Source organism: Sorghum bicolor, chromosome 9 (genome assembly GCF_000003195.3).
Source record: "Sorghum bicolor cultivar BTx623 chromosome 9, Sorghum_bicolor_NCBIv3, whole genome shotgun sequence".
In the NCBI taxonomy this organism is placed as follows: Eukaryota; Viridiplantae; Streptophyta; class Magnoliopsida; order Poales; family Poaceae; genus Sorghum; species Sorghum bicolor.
The window spans coordinates 41077483-41099556 of NC_012878.2; the positions used below are offsets into that span (position 1 = coordinate 41077483).

Here is a 22074-nt window from a genome sequence, read left to right on the forward strand (position 1 = left end):
TGGATTTCTAGTGTGGGCTAAATATTTGTGGATTCGGCTAGATTTGAGAGCATCATATAAAAGACGAATCATGATTGTTTGCATATGCACCCATTGCTAAATTTTTTATTGATTCAGCTACAAATATTTGCAATAGGTCGAGCCAAATCATGAGTTTTAGTACTTAAAATTTTGATAATTCGGCTATGATCATGAGCAAAATACAAAGCCAAAATGTGGGCATTGGTCCTTTCATAAGTTGCTGAAGTTTCCTTAATTCGGCTTGGTTACTAGTAACACATGAAGCCGAATCACGAATATTAGCACTTAACATGCTGCTGAATTTGGTTCGATTCCCAGCGGAGTCACCAAAACGTGTATTAACATCGAATAGGATCCAGATCACACACCACTAGGGCATTGGATGCTTGGGCCGCCACAGACCGAACAACTAAGTGAGGATGTCACTCTTTCATGGTGAAGAATGGAGAGGTTTACAAACAAACTACCAAAGGATAACCAATATACTTGTGTGATGAATAACCAGCTAGTTTTCCAGCAAATTAGCAAAGAAACCGTTGAAGCTCTCACCTGGGAAGAACTTCGTCAGGGCAAGGATGTCGGTGGGTTTCCCTAGATCAGCCAACAAGCCTAGGGCACCATCTTTGATCATCGGATCAAGGGATGAATAGCATGGGGTTGGAGAAGAGGATAAAAGGTTGGAGTAGAGACATTAAATTGATTTGTTTATCAATTGGACCATGATCCTCTCATATATATAGAGGGGGTGATCTTATCCTTGTAGAAAACCTCTTAAAGTCTTATTTTCTAAGTTTCCTATGAGTCTGGAACAGTTTGAATTAGAATCTAAAAGGCCAGATCTGAACAACCCTTTTCATTAGGTCTGCTAGATGTTCTGACTCGGGTCAAAACTCCCGACTCAAGCCGGAACTCCCAACTCGAGTTAGAATTCCATACTCGAGCTAGAACTCCAGACAATGAAGCATCTTCTTAGGGGCTAACTCCTTCATCCAGACTCCAAATTAGACTTTCCAGATATGTTTTTTTATCATCTCAATGAGAGGAATGTAATGGTAAAGTCTGTTCCAAATTTTGACAACTTCACAAAATGGATAATTTAGGTTGTCGATAGTGGCATTATAGTTTCTCGCCCATCGTTGTGCCATTAGGGAAACAACAAATATTTCAAGCTCGGTCAATGCCAAGGGTAAGACCATTTCACCCTTTAGTTAATAGCCATCATGCCACATTCTCATGACAGTGGCACGACTTGATGCCACATTAGGCGCCTTGACTTCTTTAGTGCTAGTTATGAAATTTTAATCTTTTCTAGTCACACACAGACAAAAGACTCATAAATGTAAATTTCTTCACTTATATACCCATGAAATGAATCCATTTGCTGAAAGGGCTAGCACTCATATTCATTGTCGGCTTCATCACTGTCGATTTTTAAGAAACCGACAACAATAGTGCCTCTAGGCACATCACTACTAGTTTTGGCTAAAATCGATAGTGATATGACCTACTGATACTGATATTCTGGTTTCATTGTCGGTTCATATCACTACCAGTTTTAACCAAAAATCGACAATAATATTGGGTCATCATGCTAGTTTTTGGCATAAACCAATGATGATACTATCATTGTTGGTTCATGGCTTGAACCGACAGTGATATGCTGAAAAAAATCATAACTTTTTATATTATATCCGATGAATAAACTTTATATTAAACTTTTAGTACTCGATGAGATCTGTAACTTTATAGTTTAAACTTTTTTATTTGTGATTGTTTGGATGTCCAAATATTCACCACAAGATTTTATAGAGTGAATACCAAAGGAATCCATATGCTCTTTAGTCATAAGTGAGTGTGAATTGGTAGTTAAGGATCTCAAATGGAAAAGCGCTCTAAATAAAAGTTGTAGATCTCAAAAAATTTATGTAAATTTATAATTTACAAAGGTTTTGTTTGAAATTGTTATGATGTCCTTATATTTGATCTACAAGATTTCATAGACGTTATCGCCTATTAAAGCCATATGTTCTATAGTCGTGAGTGTGTAGTGATATTTAAGGATTTCAGATGGAGAAATGACCAAAATAAAAGTTGTAGATCTCAAAAATTATGCAACTTTATAGTTGTCAATATTTGCGTTTGAATTCATCTATATAAAAAAAATTATGTTTGATTTCTCAAATTTAAAATTTGAAATTTTCAAACGATCTGGGATAGAGAAACACTCAAAACAAAAGTTATAGATCTCAAAGGTTATGTAATTTTATAGTTGACAATATTATCATTTGAAGTCATCAATCTAAGGAAAATTACAGTTGAATTTTCTCACATGTGAAATTCAAATCCGGCAATCAAAGGGCGTTCACACGAAAAATCGAGTGACTTGTGCCGGTTCAAAATATTGTAGGCAAAATCGGCAATGAAGGGGGAATTTTGGATCAGTAGTGATTTCAAGATCTAGGGTAGTGAATGATATAAGATGACCCACAACCTTTCTACATTGTCATGTTTGGTGAATGATATATGATGATTTACAACCTTTTCTACATGGTCATGTTGGAAGTAGTACTTATTGCTAACCATTCTAATATTAGGTTCTAAACGTCATATCCTAAAAAGTAATGCATATTTACTTATTTTTTAAGAAACAATCCACCTCATATACTTACAATGTTAATTAGTTGGTTACAATTTTGGTAGTTGTAATCTTCCCATATACTAAATGTTGAATTAAATGGTCATTTAGCTCATTTAATCATGTTTAACTTGATTTGTTTAGATCTCATTTGTACGATTTTTTTAAAGGTTTAAATGGTCCAACCATTTGATTCACTATTTAGGGCCTAAACGACATGGGTGGCCTTTGTTTACTATTGAACTATTGCTTAAAGGAATAAACAGTCGTTTAGGCAAAACAGTGCTGCCGTGTATGGAGCTAGACTCGTTAGTGATATTATGTCACACCCAAATTTAAGTATAAATTTGAGTACAATAATCTCATGTGCGTCCCAGGAATAGTCGTGCACACAAGTCAACAAATTACAAATGTATCATCACAAGTGTCTTACATAACGTTATTACAACACAAATATATCAAAGTCTGCGACAAACGAAAAATATAACTCATAACTAGATATGATATGATAGCTCCAACACAGGGACGACCGACTGGGGGATCGCACAGGGAATTCCTCGTAGTAGCTGTCATCTGTTATCCATCCGGGATTTTTGTCCAAAAGAAATAAAAAGACAAGCGTGAGTACATCTCGTACTCCGCAAGCATAACATAGGATTTTATGCGGCTCAAAAAGGTCAGACACTGGCTACTGCAGTTAGCATTTTAATTGATCAAGGTTTTAATCCTATTTAATCATAAGTTATGCTTAAGCTCCCGATTAACCCAAATGAGCATATGATAATAACACCGTTAACCTTCACGGCTAACACCATCACCATCACGGTTAAACCACATTAATCATCACGATCAATGCGTCAGATTTTCATAAGTTATTTCCCATAACCATCCACACCCAACTTTTCCGTAAGGGTCCAAGGCCGCTCATGTCCGAGAGCACGGCTAGTATACCAGTTTGATCAAACTCTGCGCAGAGGTGTGCACTTTTCCTGTAAGTCGTGTTACCCATATACCCGGGGTTTGCAAGACCCACTAACACTGCCAAGGTGAGCGGGCAAGGAACACTATGAAGCCTTCCATAGGCCACGTCTAACCAGTTAGGGCCGCGAGGTTTCCTCGACAGGCAGATATAGAGGCCCCCCTTTCCTATGGCACATTTCCATCACGGCTATACACATAGGAACAGAAGCAGTTCTATACCCAAAGTGGCAAGCCCCTCTTGCGCCCTTTCGGGTAACCTCTAACCAGCTAGATTACTGACCTAAAGTTAGAGCCATATAACCATCACGGTTGCACTGTAAGTCCTGGATAGTCGCTTACAGAAAAGTCCTTACGGAGGGTCTAGGTCAACCTGACCGAAGTCAATTGCACCATAGCCCTTTTCTCAACATTTGTCATCATATTCATTAAAGTCAGAGTGATAATAAAGTCTCAATTAATTAAAGCACTAGCAAAGCTACCCACATGCATTCTACCCATAGGTGTCATAAATATATAGTCAGGTAGCTAGGGTGTCCTTGGGGTTATCAAAATTAGACACATGCAGATGCATAATTAATTAAGTGAATAGGTGTACAAGGGAAACCCATATTATACTCGCCTTCGGTGAAGAGGAACTGCTGCTGGTCCTGCTGCTCCTCGAAGTAAAATGGATCACCCACGGACACGTCACCGTCTGCGCTCGATCAGTACCACACAACAACACGCATCCAGGTTCATTCATACAAGGAAACAATCATCTAATTAGAACAGTACACCAACAGATCAAAAATGAAGTAAAATATTTAAAAACAGAACCTACGTTACGCTACGATCACATAGATACGAAGATCACACAAATCGGAGCTAAAACGATCAAGTTACGAATTTACGGTGATTTCCTATAGGCAATTAATTATTTAAACCTAACCCTGAAAATAAAAAGTGTCAAACTACAGAAACAGTAGTACTAACATGTAGAGAATTTAAATACAAATCTAACGTAATTCGAACGGGTCAAATCGGAGCTATAACGAATATTTTATGGCCAAAACAATGCAGTGGCAATTCTGTAAATAAAGCATGATTTAAATGAATTTAAATAAATACAGAAATTCCTAGGTTTTTCTCTAGCCGAGGACTGCGGGCACAAAAACTAGATTCCAGGGGGACTCTTTAGCAAAGTTACCCCCGAAGGGGTATGGGGCTCTCTGGGCCGTCCGATTAGAAATCAACGGCCCAGATCGCAAGATGAGAAAGAGAGAGAGAAAAGGGGGGCGCGGCCACCAGAGAAGAAGCAGGAGGCGGCGGCGCTCCATGGCCGGCCGGGCCGAGCTTGCCGGAGACGCCCTAAAACACGCTACGAAGCTCGGTTTCCCAATCCAAAAACTCCCAGAGAGAGAGGAGGGCGAGGGGAAAGCATCCCCGGCCTCGGAATGGCCCAAAAACTTCCCCTGCAAGGCGTCCGACGGAGCCGCCATGGAAGGCACCTTCGGAGCTCGCGGAAGCGACCCTAGAGAGCACCGCAACGCTCGGGAGAAAGCCGAAGTGGTAGAGGAGGACGAGGCGCGTTCACCGACGCGAAGAATGAGGACGAAGACGGCTCGGACGGCGGGCTTCACGCGGAGGTCGCGGCGACGGTTCACTGGAGTTTTCGGCGAGTTCTTGCGCGCTCAGGGCGAGAGCAGAGCCGGGGAGAGAGCGGAAAATGGGGAGAAGAGAGGCGGCTCGCACGCGGGGGCTCTTCAAACGACCGAAGCGCAGGGGGGGAAGAGGGGATCGTGGGCGCGGGGGCTTCGGCCTGGGCGGTTTCCAACCGAGAGAGGAAGGAGCGGGGGCGGCGGTTGGGGAAGAGAGAGCTGACAGGCGGGCCCGGCCTGTCAGCGGGAGAGAGAGAGAGAGAGAGAGAGAGAGAGAAGGGAGGGGGAGGCGGCTGGCTGGCGGGCCGCAGCCTAGAGAAAGGGGCGCGCGCAGGGGGGGCGGGGGGTTTGGGCCGAAAGGCCGAATTGAGAGAATGGGGGAGAAAGAAATTCCATTTTCTTTTTTTTTATACCAAATTTCCAATTGAAATTTTGAGCAGGAAAAGAAAATAAATAAATCATTTTGTTTTCCAACCAATCATCACAAAAGAAATGCTCCAGCATGAATGCAACAAAAATTATTATTCTAAACTTATATTAAATTTTAATTTCTCTAAATTTATTTATTTTCCTATATTGAAAATGCTCACAAAATAAATTTATTTAAATTCATTTCATCTATTTAAAAGAAATAAAATTTTTGGGTGTTACATATTATCCTGTCACTGTTGGTTGGGTCAGGAACTAATAGTGATAGGGAAGTCGTATCATTGTCAATTGCCCTACCGTCTCCAGTTCTGCTAGTGATTCATGCATCGGAGAAGTGTGCGAGGGTGACTAGCATTGCTAGGAAGTGACCTAGATCATCTTCTGGGATGGCGCTAGGAGGTGATCCGTTGTCACCGAGCACACCTAGACCGGCGGTGTAGTGGCGTGGCTGGGCTCGGAGGTTTTGCACGGCGTGCAGGGAGGCCGTCGGAGATCTTTGGTGGGCTCGCAGCACAGCCATGACATAATGGTCGTTGGACCTCCTCGGCTTGGCGTGGCACAGTAGGAAAGGAGATACGTTGGTTGGCGCAGTGGGGAGGATGTTGTGCCGTCGGACCTCCTTGGTGGGCTTGGAACATTCGTCGCGACATGGCCGTCGGCGCTCAGCTCCTCGCCAGGGGCGCGGTAGGGCTAAGCAAGCGCGGAGTCCCGGTGAGGTGTTTGGTGGCTTGTACGAGTTGGGCGACGTACACGGCTGTACTTGTGGTTTGGTGATGGAAGTAGGGGCCTGTTTGATTCTTCTTGTTAAATTTTAGCTAGCTAAAATTATTTTAGTTACTCTTGTGTTACTAATGAAACTAAACTATTTTAGTTCTTTTTAGTCAATGTGTTTAGAACTTTAGCTATTAACGTGACTAAATTTAGCTAGCTAAAATTTAGCAAGAGGAACCAAACAGGGTCTAGGAGTGCCGATTAAAAAAGATAGAAACGAATGGGTATGTCTGTGTAAACTATCACATGACATGGTGGGTAATTTTTTCAACTCTATCAAACTTTTTCACAATACCTTTTGAAGTGCACAAAATCCATAGATCTGCCCTAGCTTCATGGATTTTATTTAATTGGCTCAGAAAAATAGATCTAACGTTTTTTTTTCTTGTGAATCCAAAGCTGCTAAAGATCTTCCAAACCAAAACCCCATATATAGCTGCAGAGCTGGAGTAGAGAAAGAAGATCCGGCCTGTACCGGACTAGCTTGCCGCTGACGGCGCGGGGCCAGCATAGGGCTACGGTGTGACGTCAGTTCAAAAGCAAACAAAAAAAAGGGCGGAGGGAAGGTAGGTAGATGAGTGAAAGAGCTGCAGGCCGACCGACAAAAAAGCTCCAAGAACCACAAGAGGAGAGAGAGAGAGACACCATGGATTCAAGCCTCCAAAGGGTAGCTCTCCTCCATGGCTCCATCGTCCTCCCCCTCACTGTCTCTCTCTCTCTCATCGACGAGCAGATCGAGCAGAGACATGAATCAGCACATGTACGGCGGGCTACTATTTCCTGGGGGAACTGGAGCAGTACTGGGGTGCCTATCATTTCCGTGGGTGTCTTTTGATATGTCAATGGCACTGTTCATCTGACTGGCGCTGCATGCGGTGCTGTACGAGGAGAATTTGCAAGTTTTCAAACGGCTGCTCGCCGCTCAAGGAGATCGTACTCGTGTACTAGATTTCATTCTGACTTACTGTCGGAGAAAAAACCCTCACATCTCCCCCACCGAAAGAGAAAAACAAAGTTACCAAGATCGGTTCAGTTACTTTACAGTATTTTGCCTGTGTTGATGTACTGTCTCCCATGTAAACGGATACAGTACTCCCTTTACTATATTTCTTTTTCCATCTTGTATTCTTTTCTCGTTCCGGATGCTCGGCTAAATTGATTTCAGGCTTCTATATATGCAAAGAGAATGAGACAATAAGCACAGAGAAATAACAATTGTATTATATAGCTAGACGCTTAGATGCATGCAAAACATGATAACAACACCAAAGACGATGTAGCAGATGCATTTGACAACCTAATTAATCTGTTTGAACTCTGTTTATGATTCGTGGATTCCAGGGTTCCAGCTTGCAGGTTGTTATACAATGCAATATGCAAGCCCAAACAAATAGGTCCTTATTGACTATAAATGACAATCCACATACCATATTCTTAAAATCCAACAATAACATGCATTCTTCCCCTTAGCTTGTAGATTGTAACAGTTCGTAAACAACAATATGCAGACTAAAACAAACACTGCCTTGGATGTTTTTGGAGAATACTGAGTTACCTTTCTTATATATAGAATGAGGACATAAAAAACAAACCAATAATAATATATACTATATATATTCCACACAGCTTGTTGTGCATTAAAAGATAACCTGCTGTCAGTTTTTGAAATTCTAAAGCAATGGGGCTGGGAGCAAGTATAACTTCAAGAAAATTTGAGATACTAACTATATATCCACCATCTCTAGCCAAAAAAAGAGTGCCCTTATTTTAGATGCTTCGTACATCTCAAAGACAAAAATATTCGATTGTACTTTGCTTTTAAGCTTAAAAATGATATTACTCAATAATATATTTTTAAGACAAGCCTATTCGAACGCTTTTCCATTATTGTAATAATATTTATGTATCATATATTTCTACTTAGAGTTATAAAGATATAATTTTCATATTAATGCAAATATATGGATTCATGAAAAACACTTTATTATTTAATTGCAAGGAACATATCTTATGTAGGCAGCCATCAAATCTATTTAAATATATATAGTAACCAGAAATTATGCTTCACTACATACTTTTTCCTTTTATCTATGAGAAACATCCATGAACAATTAGCCTATATGAACACTGGGATCTCCAAAAAAAAGAATAACGATAACAATTTATGTTATCTATATATACGTAGCATATGAATATATATATAACGCACCGTTGGGGAGTCATATTACAATAGAAATTCCAAATACAGGTACACAAATGATCAAGGACAACATGACATATCATCTCATCATGCTGGCAGCCAGAACAAAAAGATGATGATGAGATCACCAGAAAACAAAAATAGAACGAAACCGAAAGAAAAGGACGAGAGAGACGGCATTTCGCACTTGGAAAATAAGTAAAGACGATGACAAGAGAAGCAATTATATGGATTCGAGACGCTTATGTATGTTATATATGCACTGTTGCACATTTAATCCCAGATAAATCGTATTGATACCGACATGTGATGTGCTACTTTTTGGTGTACTCACACACATTATTTTTCTTTGCAACTGTAGTACACAAGGCAACCACAAAATTGTTAAAGAAACAACTAAAATATGTATGCTAGTTAGGGTGCTGATGATGATTCGTTCTCAGCGGAAGTCAAAACAAAAAACTCTTAATTTTCTTCCTTTTGCAAGGACATCGCAACTAATGTTGTATATATAGAATTGTATATATATACAATACCGAAGGTTACGTTCATTCAACAACTACTGTTCAAGCATTATGTATGTGTGTGGACCCTAGCTATGTTCTCCAGCGATAGTGCCATCTGAGACTGAAATGTGAATATGTGATGAATGGGACCTAGAAAATGGAGGGGAAAATATATAAACTAAGGGAGAATATATAATAATGGATGATGAGAGTCTCCACACACAGGCTGCACTATGGAGACAATCATGATTACTTGTTAAGCAGGAACACTGCAGAGACATCATACTAGAAATTCATATCAATGTGACTGACCCCATAGAGATAGCTAGCACTCAAATCAGCAGACGGTAAAAGCTTGAGCATGCATCCTGAATATATACAGAGTATATATGAAGAAATATATCATATATCTATATGATATATCTGAGTTGGAGCAGAGAGAAGAACTTATCTTTCTCTACCACTTCTTGCAATGAGATGCAAATTAATTTTTCTTCAAGTGATATATATGCTTTGTTTATATATATATGTACCCCTCCTAACATGATCCTACAAGTCCCTTAGACCTCTCTTATACCAACAAACAATATAACAATATATAGTTGTAATAGTAAGCAACTAAAAATTTAAGATGGATTATCTGAGAATTGGGAGGCCGGTGATGGTATGATTGAATCAAAAGGCTAGTAGATGATCTACACTTATCACGAGCTTGGCGCGGATCCTTCTTCCTCCTTCCTTGTCGTCGTCGTCGTCACCGTCGCCGTGGCCGTGGCGGCAGTGCTACTACTTGCACTAGCGCTGGAAGTACTTGCAGCAGGAGGAGGAGCGCTAGCCGAGGCGGACGCCGGCGTGGTGGTCTGCTGTTGTGGTCGTTCACCTGCGGCAGACGGCGATGGTTCGTCGTCGTCGTCCTCCTCCTCCTCACCGCCGGCGGCCCCTGACGTCGTCCCTGCGGTTACAACAGGAGGCGGCGCGACTGGAGGCGCGGCGGCGCTCCCTCGCTTGCGCTTCTTCTTCTCGTAGGGGATGCCGCGCGCCTTGGCCTGCGCCTCCCTCACGTCGCGGAGGTAGATGCGCACGGCTTTGGCCGCGAACGGGTTGGACTCCGGGCGTCCCCCCGACTCCTCGTAGGCGGCGCGGAGGCGGCCGATGAGCGCGTCGAGGCTTCCCCAGGCCTGGCGCAGCGGGCAGGCGCAGGGCGCCGGCGGGTTGGGCTGGCCGAAGTAGGCGCAGCCCTCGGCGTGCACCTTGGTCTTGCCGAACTGGTCCAGGTAGCGGAGGAACTCGATGACGTGCGCGCCGCTGCAGCGCGCCAGCGTCAGCGGCGGCTTGTGGTTCCGCAGGTACTGCAGGAACGTGTTCCAGTCGCGCCGCTTCTGCGACTCGTACCGGCTGAGCCCCGCCGGAGGCGGCGGCGGCGGCGGAGGCTGCTGTGCCAGTGGCTGCGGCTGCTGAGCCTGTGGCTGGGCCGGCGGCGCTGCTGCCGGCTGTTGCCTCTGAGGCTGCTGAGCTCCGGCTTGTTGCTGCGGCGCTGCTTCCTGCTCTGCTGCCTGCTGCCGGTTCGACGACGACGAGGCTGCTGCTGCGGCGGCGGCCGAGGACGACGACGGCCCGGTCTCCGCTGGCGCACTACTACTGGTTCCTCCGCCACCAGCAGGCGCGTCGGGACCAGGCTCCATGGCCAGCAGCTAGCTCTCCGATCGATCCGTTAGCAGCAGCAGCTCTCCCTGCCCGGTGTTTAAGTGTAGCCGTGTAGGTGGGAGACTGGGAGAGCGAGGCGAGGCTACGCGCGCGCCTACCAGGCGGGCAGGCAGAGAGAATCACGCTACTAAGGAGTAAGGACGATGGGAGAGGAGGTAGAAGAAAGCAGCTAGCAGGAAGAAAGAAAAAAAAGGAAAAAAAAAAAGAAGAAGCGGCTGGTTGGGAGAGTGTGGCATCCCTCCTTTGCGGCTTTTGTCGCTGGTTGCGTTAATAGCGTCTCCACTACACGCTGTCGACTGCTTAATCGTAATCATTTCTTTATTACTACTGTTTTTAATTTATTTTACTTATTACCGTTGTATTGTACGTACCAATCAGTAAACATGTTCAACTCCTGGGTGCATTCATGTATTCTAGTTTGTCATGTCTTTTGTATTACACTATGTAGTCCTGTATTTGTATGGGCGTTGTGTTATATATATACATATATATAGGATCTTTTTTAAAGAAAATTTCTTCAACGACGTCTTTTTGTCGTGCATATATATAGGGTTTTGGATTCGTCGGTCGTGCCGTAGAAGAGTACTGATTTCATACTCCTCCATATGTATGCATGCACTTTGCTTAGCTCCTTTAGTTCGAATGGGATTTTTGGATACATCCACGGCCGGGGCTGTGGAGGAGTGATGTGGCAGGGCTTGGGTCAGATCAGGTGGGACATCGTGTAATATCATGTCACCTTCTGAAACTAGCTAGGATACTCTGAATTTTGCTACCCAACAACAGCTAGCTGGCTGATTTTGTTATATATGACGTCGTGAATATTTGTAATATGGCATAACGTGTATGCAATGGGATTAATTTCCCATGCGAAAACAGACAGAATATAGGCACTTAGTTATTATTTTGAAAAAATAAAAGGTTAACTAGCAGTTTAACCTTCTAAACATAAAACATTAAAAGAATTACTCCACATAAAAAATATGTTTTATTACTTAAATACTAGGCACTTATTCTACTGAGGGAAAAATTCATGTGCCTAGTGTAGTATTTCAGTACAAGCCCAAGGTGTGAATCGGCAAGGAGCAATCTCATCATCATGAATGTGGGGGTACGTTCAAAGCTACTAAATTATAGGTAGAATATATCTGGCTTCATCTAATCATAACATGATTATTCCTTTGTGTTTAAAAAAACTTGACTTGTAGGAGATATAACATGATTGTTTGAGAAGAAGACCTTGTCACGCAGATCAAGAAAATACCTAAATTCCTGCCCCAACCATACACATTGGCGCAACTCTTGTGAGAAACTTGCCTAGCCTTAGATATGTACTTTGGTGTAGGATAGACGAAAGAAAATTTTTCGTCTTCGACCAACAAAGTCGCCTCCCCCAATAGTGCAACACAGTAGCGGCTAGCCAACTGGTCTAGCATCCGCTTGCTATTTAAGAAACAAAATATAGTAAGAGCAAGTTTAATAATATCGTTTATTTGATGGTTGTAAAGTTTTTTTTAGTCTTTTTCCAGTCCACCTATACAATAGTTAGCTTTATTCACTATTAATACATGGTCCACTTATCTTTTTTACAAAGTTTTTTGGTTTCTGTGTCTAAGCTGGATGTAAGCTTACAACCTGCTTCTCTCTTTTTGTCTTTTTCTCTCCTCTACCTCAGCATTTAGCCGGCTTACAGTCCACTATAATACTTGCTCTAAGAAAATGAGTTATATTAAGTTGATACTGCAAAACTGAGGCAACATTATAGAGTGATTTAAGCTTCCTTCTAGCAGTCGGTGATTGGGTCAAATTAGAAGACACATATAGTTCGCTTTTCTTTTCTTCTCGAAGTGTAAAAAGGTGGAAACATTCATGTGATGGAACACCATTTTTTGCTAGACGACGACACGTTACTCGAGCTAGACCCCTCTAGCACTATAATTCCTCATTTGTCCAGTGAAACTGACCTTTTGGGGAATTCACCAAAACATTAGCAGAACTTTTATGAAATTACTACGTACTTCCTCCGTCCCACAAAAAATATTATTCTTACTTTTTGAGAAGTCAAACATTATTAACTTTGACCAATTATATATAAAAGAATATTAATATTTATAATGTAGAATTAATGTAACTAGATAAATCACATAATATATTTTTATAATAAATTTATTTAGTAATATAAATATTACCAATATTTATATAAAGTTAGTCAAATTTAAGAAAGTTTAACCGCCACCGCCACGTATCTCACTATGTCACTTTTATTGGGACAAAGGGAGTATATGTACCTCCTCCATCCGTATAAAGAAGGTCGCATAGGCTACGCCGCTGCTGTGCCGCGAGAAGTTGGCTCCCACGCCGTAGCAGAGGACGGGGATATCATGCGTACACAAAGACGAAAGAAGCTAGTTCAATCAGGAAGAAGCGTCCACCTTACATAGTACGTACGCAGGGGCGGACCTAGGATTTGAACATAGGGGGGACCGTGCAAACTAAGAACAATCATGTGTGTAAAAATATTACATGGCAAAGATGTACATAGCACCAAAATAAGCGTTTGCGTTGCAGTAAAAAAACAGAAAAACTAGAAAAATAAAGAGAAATTTAATTAGTCCCAAGCCTCTAACCTTCACCTGATCAATCTATTTCTTTGGCCAGGAAAAGAACCACAATAAAAACAACTAATTAAGTGAGGCAAAATTACTTAGTGCTAGATTCTAACATCAAATGGCAAACAAACAGTTACATATTGTTTAGCCTCAGACAAGACGATCACTTAAATGGGTAAAATGATCATCTAAATAGAAGGTTAAACAGAAACACCATTCCATTGTTAGTGTTTAAAAGTTGAGTACATGGGCTAAAATGGCCATTTAGACTTTAGATGAATAATGATAGAAACATAGGAGATAAGGGAGATAATAGAAAGACTAATGCTAAATAATATAGATCTCATTGTTGGAGATCAATTTAGAATGATTAAACAAGGTAAACACTGATTTTCAATTGACCAGCTAATTAGAGTGTGTGGTAGGGGACAAACTAATGTTTGATAGACAATAATAAAAATAAAAGATATGAAGAAAATATTACAAAGATCTAGATTTTGTATGTATAACAAACTATTAGAGACTAATGTGAAATAAGAATAAAAATGTTAGTACATATAATATCTTTAACTAACTAATTAGACAATTAAACATCTAATTACGGAGTGTATTAAGAGATTTATGGGAAGGTTTAGAGGTGCCAGGCCCCCCTCAGCCCCCCTTCCCTCCGCCACTGTACGTACGTAACGTCCTTCCATGCTCCTAGCCTCCCAAGGCTAGCAGAAGCAGGGGCACCTCGCCAGCTCACCGTGCCAAGCATGCTTGACGCTCTAGCCATCCAAATCTGACGCCGCAGTCTCGCCTCTGCGCTGTGTCTTGCTAATATGCAGCAACATGTCCACAGAAGATCTAGAGAAGCATACACGAGATAAGTGGTCAGATTGTTATTTGGACTCACAAATTTGTAGATACATTGGGAAGAATAGTTTCCTGGGTACAATATCCTAGGATATAGAAACTACCTAGGTTTATACATTGGGACTGCCCTTAGTACACAATAGTGATGTATGACATTTAGGCCTTGCTTAGTTCTCTTGCGAAAACTTTTCGGGATACCGTAGGTCTGTAGCACTTTCGTTTGTATGTGACAATTATTGTTTAATTATGGACTAACTAGGCTCAAAAGATTCATCTCACAAATTATAGGCAAACTGTATAATTAGTTATTTTTATCTATATTTAATGCTTCATGCATGTGCCGCAAAATTCGATGTGACGGGTGTTAAATATTATATGGGTTTTGGCCTATATATTATTAGATGATAATTAATTCTAGGGCCCATAATAAATGCTATACTACAAAGGTTTAATCTCAAATTGGTATTTTACCTTTTGTTAACTCAACTAAATAGATAGCTTATAATAGCTCCTATAGAGAAGTGGAAGAAGGGAATAAGGGGGCCACACATGCGCGCTCCACTGAGCCAAGCGTGCGTGCCATGCAGCGGCGAGACGAGAAAAGATGTGTGCGCGCGTGTGCATACGTTTTGTGGACGGAATAGGAAAGCGAGGAAAAACGGGATCCAGATTCAAATTGTGTCCATTATCATATTGATTGTGATTGATTTGCTGTTTCCTCTTTCGCCTATTTCTTTCTATCCCACGGAATCCTTCCCTACCTGGAATCATTCCTTATCGAGTAGCACTGAGTCTTCCCCATCCCGAACCTCTGCGCGGATGGAGACATCGGGAGAGCAGGCCTTCGAAACTCGATGCCTCGCATCGAGACACCTGCTCGCGTGTGCGGGTAATCAGAATTTTGGGGAGCGTGTTCCGTGACTACTCTCCTTCCTCGGATCGTCTCATCTTCTTTCTGGTGGACGCTCGCGGGATCATATCATCTTCTTCCTGGTGTACGCTCACGGATCGAAACGTTTTCTTCGTGGTGGATGTTCACGGGACTGCACTGCGAACCAATTCCTGCATCGACTGTGGTCTACTACTTCAAGCAACACACTATGTCGACTGGTGCGAATGGAGCCGCCGGTGTCTTCGGCACTAGTCCCTCCTACGGGTACATCTCTAATATATTTTTTTCTAATTTTCAGTATGTCTACAATTATATTTGCAATGTTTATCACTAGTCTGAGTAGCGGTAAAATTACACACATGCACATATTTGCCACCACCTTGCTGATTATAATTTTTTGGATTAAATTGAACATTAAATTGCCTAAATTTCTAACAATCCAAAAACCTGATGTTAGGTGCTGCTACGTTAAAACCGGACAATTTTGATGGTTCAAACTATAAGTGGTGGTGCGCGAGAATGGTGTTGCGGTTGACTACTATAGGTTGCTATCACTCCGCAGAGGGAAAGCCATAACAATTTACTCCTAAGGAGGAGCAAAAGTTCCAGGCAGCCCATAACCTCTTTCAAGGCACCGCGGTTAGTGTATTTGATAAAAAGTATGTCGATAGCTACATCATTTCCACCACTGCTAAGGAGTTATGAGATGCTCTTGAGGCCAAATTCGAGATTTCTGATGCTGGTAGTGAGTTGTATCTCATGGAGCAGCTGTTTGATAACAAAATGGTGGACAACCGTTGTGTGATTGAACAAACACATGAGATATAGACACTAGTAAAAGAACTCGAACAATTCACATGTGTGTTGCCTGCGGCGGGTAAGCTGCCACCTACTTGGAAGAATTTTGCTACTTCTCTAAAGCACGGGAGAAAAGAGTTTGGCCTTACCGAACTCATGGGGACTCTTGATGTTAAGGAGAAGGCGAGAGCAAAAAACACATATGGAAAGGTGTTGAGTCTTCTAGTGCCAATTTGGTGCAGAACAAAAAGCAATATGTATTCCGTAACAAGAAAAAGAACAAGCAACAAAACAAGCAGGGGATAAATTCGAAGCCAAAGCAAATAACAAACTTTAAGAAAAAAAGCCTTGTTTGTGGTAGCGATGAGCATTGGCAAGTTCTTGCCCATACCGCAAATTTAAGCGAGAAGAGAAAAAGTCAGTGAACATGATTGTTAGCGAGGCTGAAGGAGGAACTTCTGGATATGATAATGTTTTACCCACTATTTTTTCAGTATATCATTCACCTGAGTGGTGGATGGACACTGGTGCTAATGTACATGTATGTGCTAATATATCTTTGTTTTCTTCTTATCAGGCCAGCGACACTGGAGCCTTACTGATGGGAAACGGCTCTCATGCGCGCGTGTTCTTGGTGTTCGTACGGTCATTCTGAAGTTCACTTCGGAAAAGACGGTGCTGATAAAGAATGTGTAGCATGTCCCCTCCATCAAAAGAAATTTAGTTAGCGGCTCTCAGCTTTGCAAAGATGGCTACAAAATTTTCTTTGAGGCCAATAAAGTTATACTTTCTAAGTTTGGAACTTTTATTGGTACAGGTTATGACTACGGAGGCTTGTTCCACTTATCCTTGCATGATGTGTGTAATAAAGTTGTGAACCATACTATTATTTCGAATGAGTCGAATATTTGGCATTCACAATTTTGTCATGTTAATTTTAGTTTTTTATCGCGTCTAGCAAATCTGAATTTAATCTTAAAATTCAATTTAGTCAAAGGTTCTAAGTGTCATGTGTGCATGCAATCCAAGCAACCTCGCAAGACTCATAAGGCTGCAAAGGCGAGGAACTTGGCACCATTAGAACTAATCCATTTCAATTTATGTGAGATGAATGGTGAGTTGACTAAAGGTGGCAGACAATACTTCATTACATTTATAGATGATTGTACTAGATTTTGTCATGTACACTTGCTAAAAACGAAGGATGAATCATTGTATTATTTTAAGACCTATAAAGCTGAAGTAGAAAGTCAACTTGACAGGAAAATTAAACGATTAAGGTCCGATCGAGGTGGATTTTCAAGTGATTTTTCTAACTTCTGCGTATAACATGGAATTATTCATGAGAGGACACCATCATACTCACCACAGTCTAATAGGATTGCCGAAAGAAAGAACCACACTCTAACAGAGATGGCTAACGTCATGTTAGAGACAACAAGGCTATCTAAGGAATGGTGAGGTGAGGCTATTCTGATAGCTTGTATGTCCTAAATAGAGTTCCTACAAAGAATAAAAAAATTACACCATTTAAGGAATGAGAAAAGAAGACTAAATATCTCTTATTTGCAAACTTGGGGTTGTTTGGCCAAAGTAAATGTGTCAATAAACCAGAAGCGCAAACTTAGACCTAAAACTGTTGAATGTGTTTTCCTAGGTTATGTTGTTCACAGCGTTGGGTATAGGTTTTTAATCATAAATTATGGGGTACCTGACATGTATGTTGGTAATATAATAGAATCTAGAGATGCAACATTCTTTGAAAGTGAATTCCCTTTGAAAAATGCACCTAATATTTTTAGTTATGAATCTATAAATTCTCATGAGCAATTTATTTTGATAGAACAAACTGAGGAACCTCATGTTCATCATCCTGAGAAGGATGATAATACTATCACTCGAAAGATCAAAAGACACAGAAAGATAAAGTATTTTGGAGATGACTATATTGTATACCTCATGGATGATATCCCAACTACCATTATAGAGGCATTTTCCTCTCCTGATGTTGACCAATGCAAGGAAATAGTAAGGAATAAGATGGTTCAATAATGTATAATGGAACTTGGGAAATTGTTGAACGGCCTTATGGGTGTAAACCTATAGGTTGTAAATGAGTTTCAAGGAAACTCTTAGGCCTGATGGTACAATTGAGAGGTACAAGGCTAGGCTTGTGGCCAAGGGTTATACCCAAAGGGAAGGGGAAGATTTCTTTGATACTTATTCACCTGTTGCCTGTTTGACTATAATTCGAGTGTTACTCTCCTTGGCTACCTCTCATGGTCTTCTCATTCATTCAGATGGATGTCAAGACAACTTTCCTAAATGGAGAGTTAGAGGAAGAGATCTATATGGATCAGCCTGAATGGGTTTGTAAGAAATGGTCAAGAAGGCAAGGTGTGTAAGCTATTAAGATCCCTATATGGCCTAAAAGAAGCTCTGAAACAAATGGCATGAGAAGTTTGATAGAACTTTAATTTCTGTCGGCTTTGCTGTTAATGAAGCTGATAAATGTGTGTACTATGAGTTTGGTGGGGGTGAAGGTGTGATCCTATATCTGTACGTGGATGACATACTGATCTTTAGGACTAGCCTTGATGTGATCAAGAAAGTTAAAGACTTTTTGTCTAATAACTTTGTGATGAAAGATGTGGGAGAAGCTATTGTTATTCTTAATATTAAGCTTTTAAGAGAAGCCAATGGCGAGGTTATACTTGTGCAATCCCACTATGTGGAAAAGATTTTAAGTCACATTGGATACAGTGACTGTTAATGTGCTCTTATGCCTTATGACCCTAGTGTGCTATTGAGAAAAAAAATCAAAGAATAGCAAGGGATTAACTAAGATTCTCCTAGATTATAGGTTCACTAATGTACCTAGCAAGTGTTATGAGGACTGATATCTCGTTTGTAGTCAGCAAACTAAGCTAATTAGTATCAAATCTAGGAGATATTCATTGGCAAGCTCTTGAGAGAGTAATGCGCTATCTGAAAGGTACTATGAGCTATGGTATTTACTATACCAGATACCCTAAGGTATTATAGGGTTATTGTGATGCGAATTGGATATCTAATGCTGATGTTTTAAAGGCCAGAAGCGGATATGTGTTTCTGCTTGGAGGTGATGCTGTTTCATGGAAGTCTTGCAAGCAGACTATCTTAACAAAGTCTACTATGGAAGCAGAACTCGTGGCATTAGACACCACCGGTGCTGAGGCTGAGGGGCTTCGTGAACTCCTAATGGATCTACCGGTAGTTGAGAAACCTGTACCGACTATTTCCATGAACTGTGACAATCAAACTATGATCACAAAAGTCAACAGTTCTAAGGACAACATGAAGTCCACAAGGCATGTCAAACGGCAACTAAAGACTATCAGAAAACTAAGAAAATCTAGAGTTATAGCGTTGGACTATGTCCATATGTCTAAAAATCTGGCAGATCAATTCACAAAGGGACTTTCACGTAATGTGATCGATAGTGCATCGAGTGAGATGGGTTTGAGACCCACTTGAGGTCTACCATGGTAGTAACCTATTCTATGTGATCGGAGATCCTGTGAAGTAGAATAGTGAAACAAACCAAAAGTAGACTGTGAGGAAAGACACTTTATTAAACTCATCTCAGATGTACTTCTTTCCTAAGTCTATAAGGTAGGCTGGTTATATATCTTAATTGTAACACCCAAAACTTGGCTCTTTTAAAAATAGATGAATTTGACTTTATTAAATAATTTTGTGAGCATTTTCAATATAGGAAAATAAATAAATTTGGAGAAATTAAAATTAAATATAAGTCAGGCTAATATTTTGTTGCATACATGCTGGTGCATTTCTTTTATGTGATGAGTGGTTTGAAGAAAGGAATTTGAATTCAAAAATTCATTTGGAAAAGAGTTTGGAAATTTTGTTTGGAAAATAAAAAGGAAAAGTTTTTCTCTCTTCCCCCTCCTTCTTTTCGGCCTTGTGGCCCATAAACCCGCGCGCCCCCTTTCTCCTTCTTGGGCCTGGCCTAGCCGGCTCCCCTCCCATCCCCTTTTTTTTCTCTCTGGCGGCTGATGGGTGGGGCCCACCCGTCAGGACCACCCCCTACCTCCAACCGCCCCGCCCCCGAGTCTCTCTCGGTTGGAAACTGCCTAGACCGAAGCTCCCGCGCCCACGATCCCCTCCTTCCCCCGCGCTTCGGTCACTTGAAGAACACCCCCCCCCCCCCCGCGTGCGAGCCGCCTCACTTCTCCCCATTTTCCCCTCTCTCCCCTCGGCTCTGCTCCCAATCGCGAGTGCGCAGAAAACCGTCGCCGGAGTTCTTCGCCCACCGCGTGAAGCTTCCTTCTAGAGCCGGTTTCGCTCCGATTTAGCGCCGTGGTGAGCTTCCTCTCCCTTCCCGCTCCCTCCCCGTCCTGTTGCCGAGTGAATCGTGGCCCGGAGTCCCTGTTCCGCAAGCTCCGATGGGACGTTCATGGCGCCGCCGTGAACCTTCTCGGAAACTGCCTCCTCGACCGCGTTTTTGGGGTGGAATGGACTCGCATCGCTCTCCTCTTTCTCCCAGTTCAATCGGAATCGAAAACCGTGCACCGTAGCACCTCTTCCGCTCAACTCCGGCGAGCTTCAAGGGCCGGCCATGGTGGCCACCGTGTTCCCTGCGCCGTCCCTTTCCTCTCTCTCTCTTTTTTTTTTATTTTTTCTTTTAATCTGGTGCGTTCAAACTTGATCCAACGGCCAGAAACACTTGATACCCCTTCATATGATATTTTGTTAAAGAGCCCCCCAGGAATTCCATTTTCGCGCGCGCAGTCCTCGGCCAGAGGAATTTCCAGGATTTATTTCGTTTATTTAAATTCGTTTAGACTCTGTTTTATTTACAGAATTGCCACCGCATTGTTTTAGCTATAAAATCGTCGTTTGAACTCCGAATCGATCCATTCAAGTTGTGTTAGTTTCGTAATTTCGTAAGCTTCGCGTTGGTACCACTGTTGTTTAGGTTTACCACTGTTAGATTTTCTAGTTAATTACAAGTCCATAGATTGCTGTTGAAATCCCGTTAAAAGCGTAACTTTCGCGTCGTAAGTCCGTTTTTCGTGAATTTCGCGTTGACGTGATCGTAGCAGCACGTAGATGATTTTGGAAAACTTTTATTTAAGTTATTTACTGCTGGTGTACTGTTCTAACTTTAGGAATTGTTCTCTTGCATGTTTGTCTTGGTATGCGTGATGATTGTGATGTATTGATCGAGCCCAGACGGTGAGGAGTATTTCGGGAGTCCGGAGCTCTTTGGGGATCAGCAGGACCAGCAAGACCAGCAGGAGTACGTGAATCAAGGCAAGTATAGCATGGGCCTACCTTGTTGTCCTACTCATTTTTTTAAAGCATTTCACCCTGCATGTGTATAAAATTGCAAACTATAAGGACATCCTAGCTATTGATGACAATTACCTTGTTCCCAAGGGTTTTTATTGCATATGGGTAGAAGTGCTAGTGCTCTAACTCCAATTATATATGATCTGAAATCAGTGATGGAACCATGGTTAATTGATTAAACATGATTATGATAAATGGAACATAGGGCTATGGTACAAATGACTGTTGGTCATGTTGTCCTAGACCCTCCGTAAGGACTTATCTGTCGGCAAAAGCTGGGACTTACAGTGCAACCGGGAGAGTCACATGGCTCTGACTTTAGCTCAGTAATAGGACTTTTCTAACTCGTTAGAGGTTACCCAAAAGGGCGCAAGAGGCGCTTGCCACTTTGGGTGTAGGGCTGCCCCTGTTTCTATGAGTATAGCCGCGATGGAAATGTGCCATAGGAAAGGGGGGGTTTTCTACATCTGCCTGCCGAGGAAACCTCGCGGCCCTAACTGGTTAGAATAGGCCTATGGAAGGCTTCATAGTGTACCCTGCCCGCTCACCTTGGTAGTGTTTGGGGGTCGACGGATCCCGGGCATATGGGCAACACAACTCACGGTGAAAGTGCACAACCTCTGCAGAGTGTATAACTGTTATAACAGCCGTGCTCACGGTCACGAGCGGCCCGGA

General features: G+C 41.8%; 1 protein-coding gene across 1 annotated transcript; it reads right to left on the reverse strand.

Annotated features, from left to right (window-relative positions):
- Nucleotides 9654-11116, reverse strand: LOC8061327 (protein G1-like7). Its single transcript, XM_002440870.2, has one exon. It carries the CDS (start codon nucleotides 10860-10862, stop codon nucleotides 9885-9887), a length of 978 nt encoding a protein of 325 aa, XP_002440915.1. The 5' UTR covers nucleotides 10863-11116; the 3' UTR covers nucleotides 9654-9884.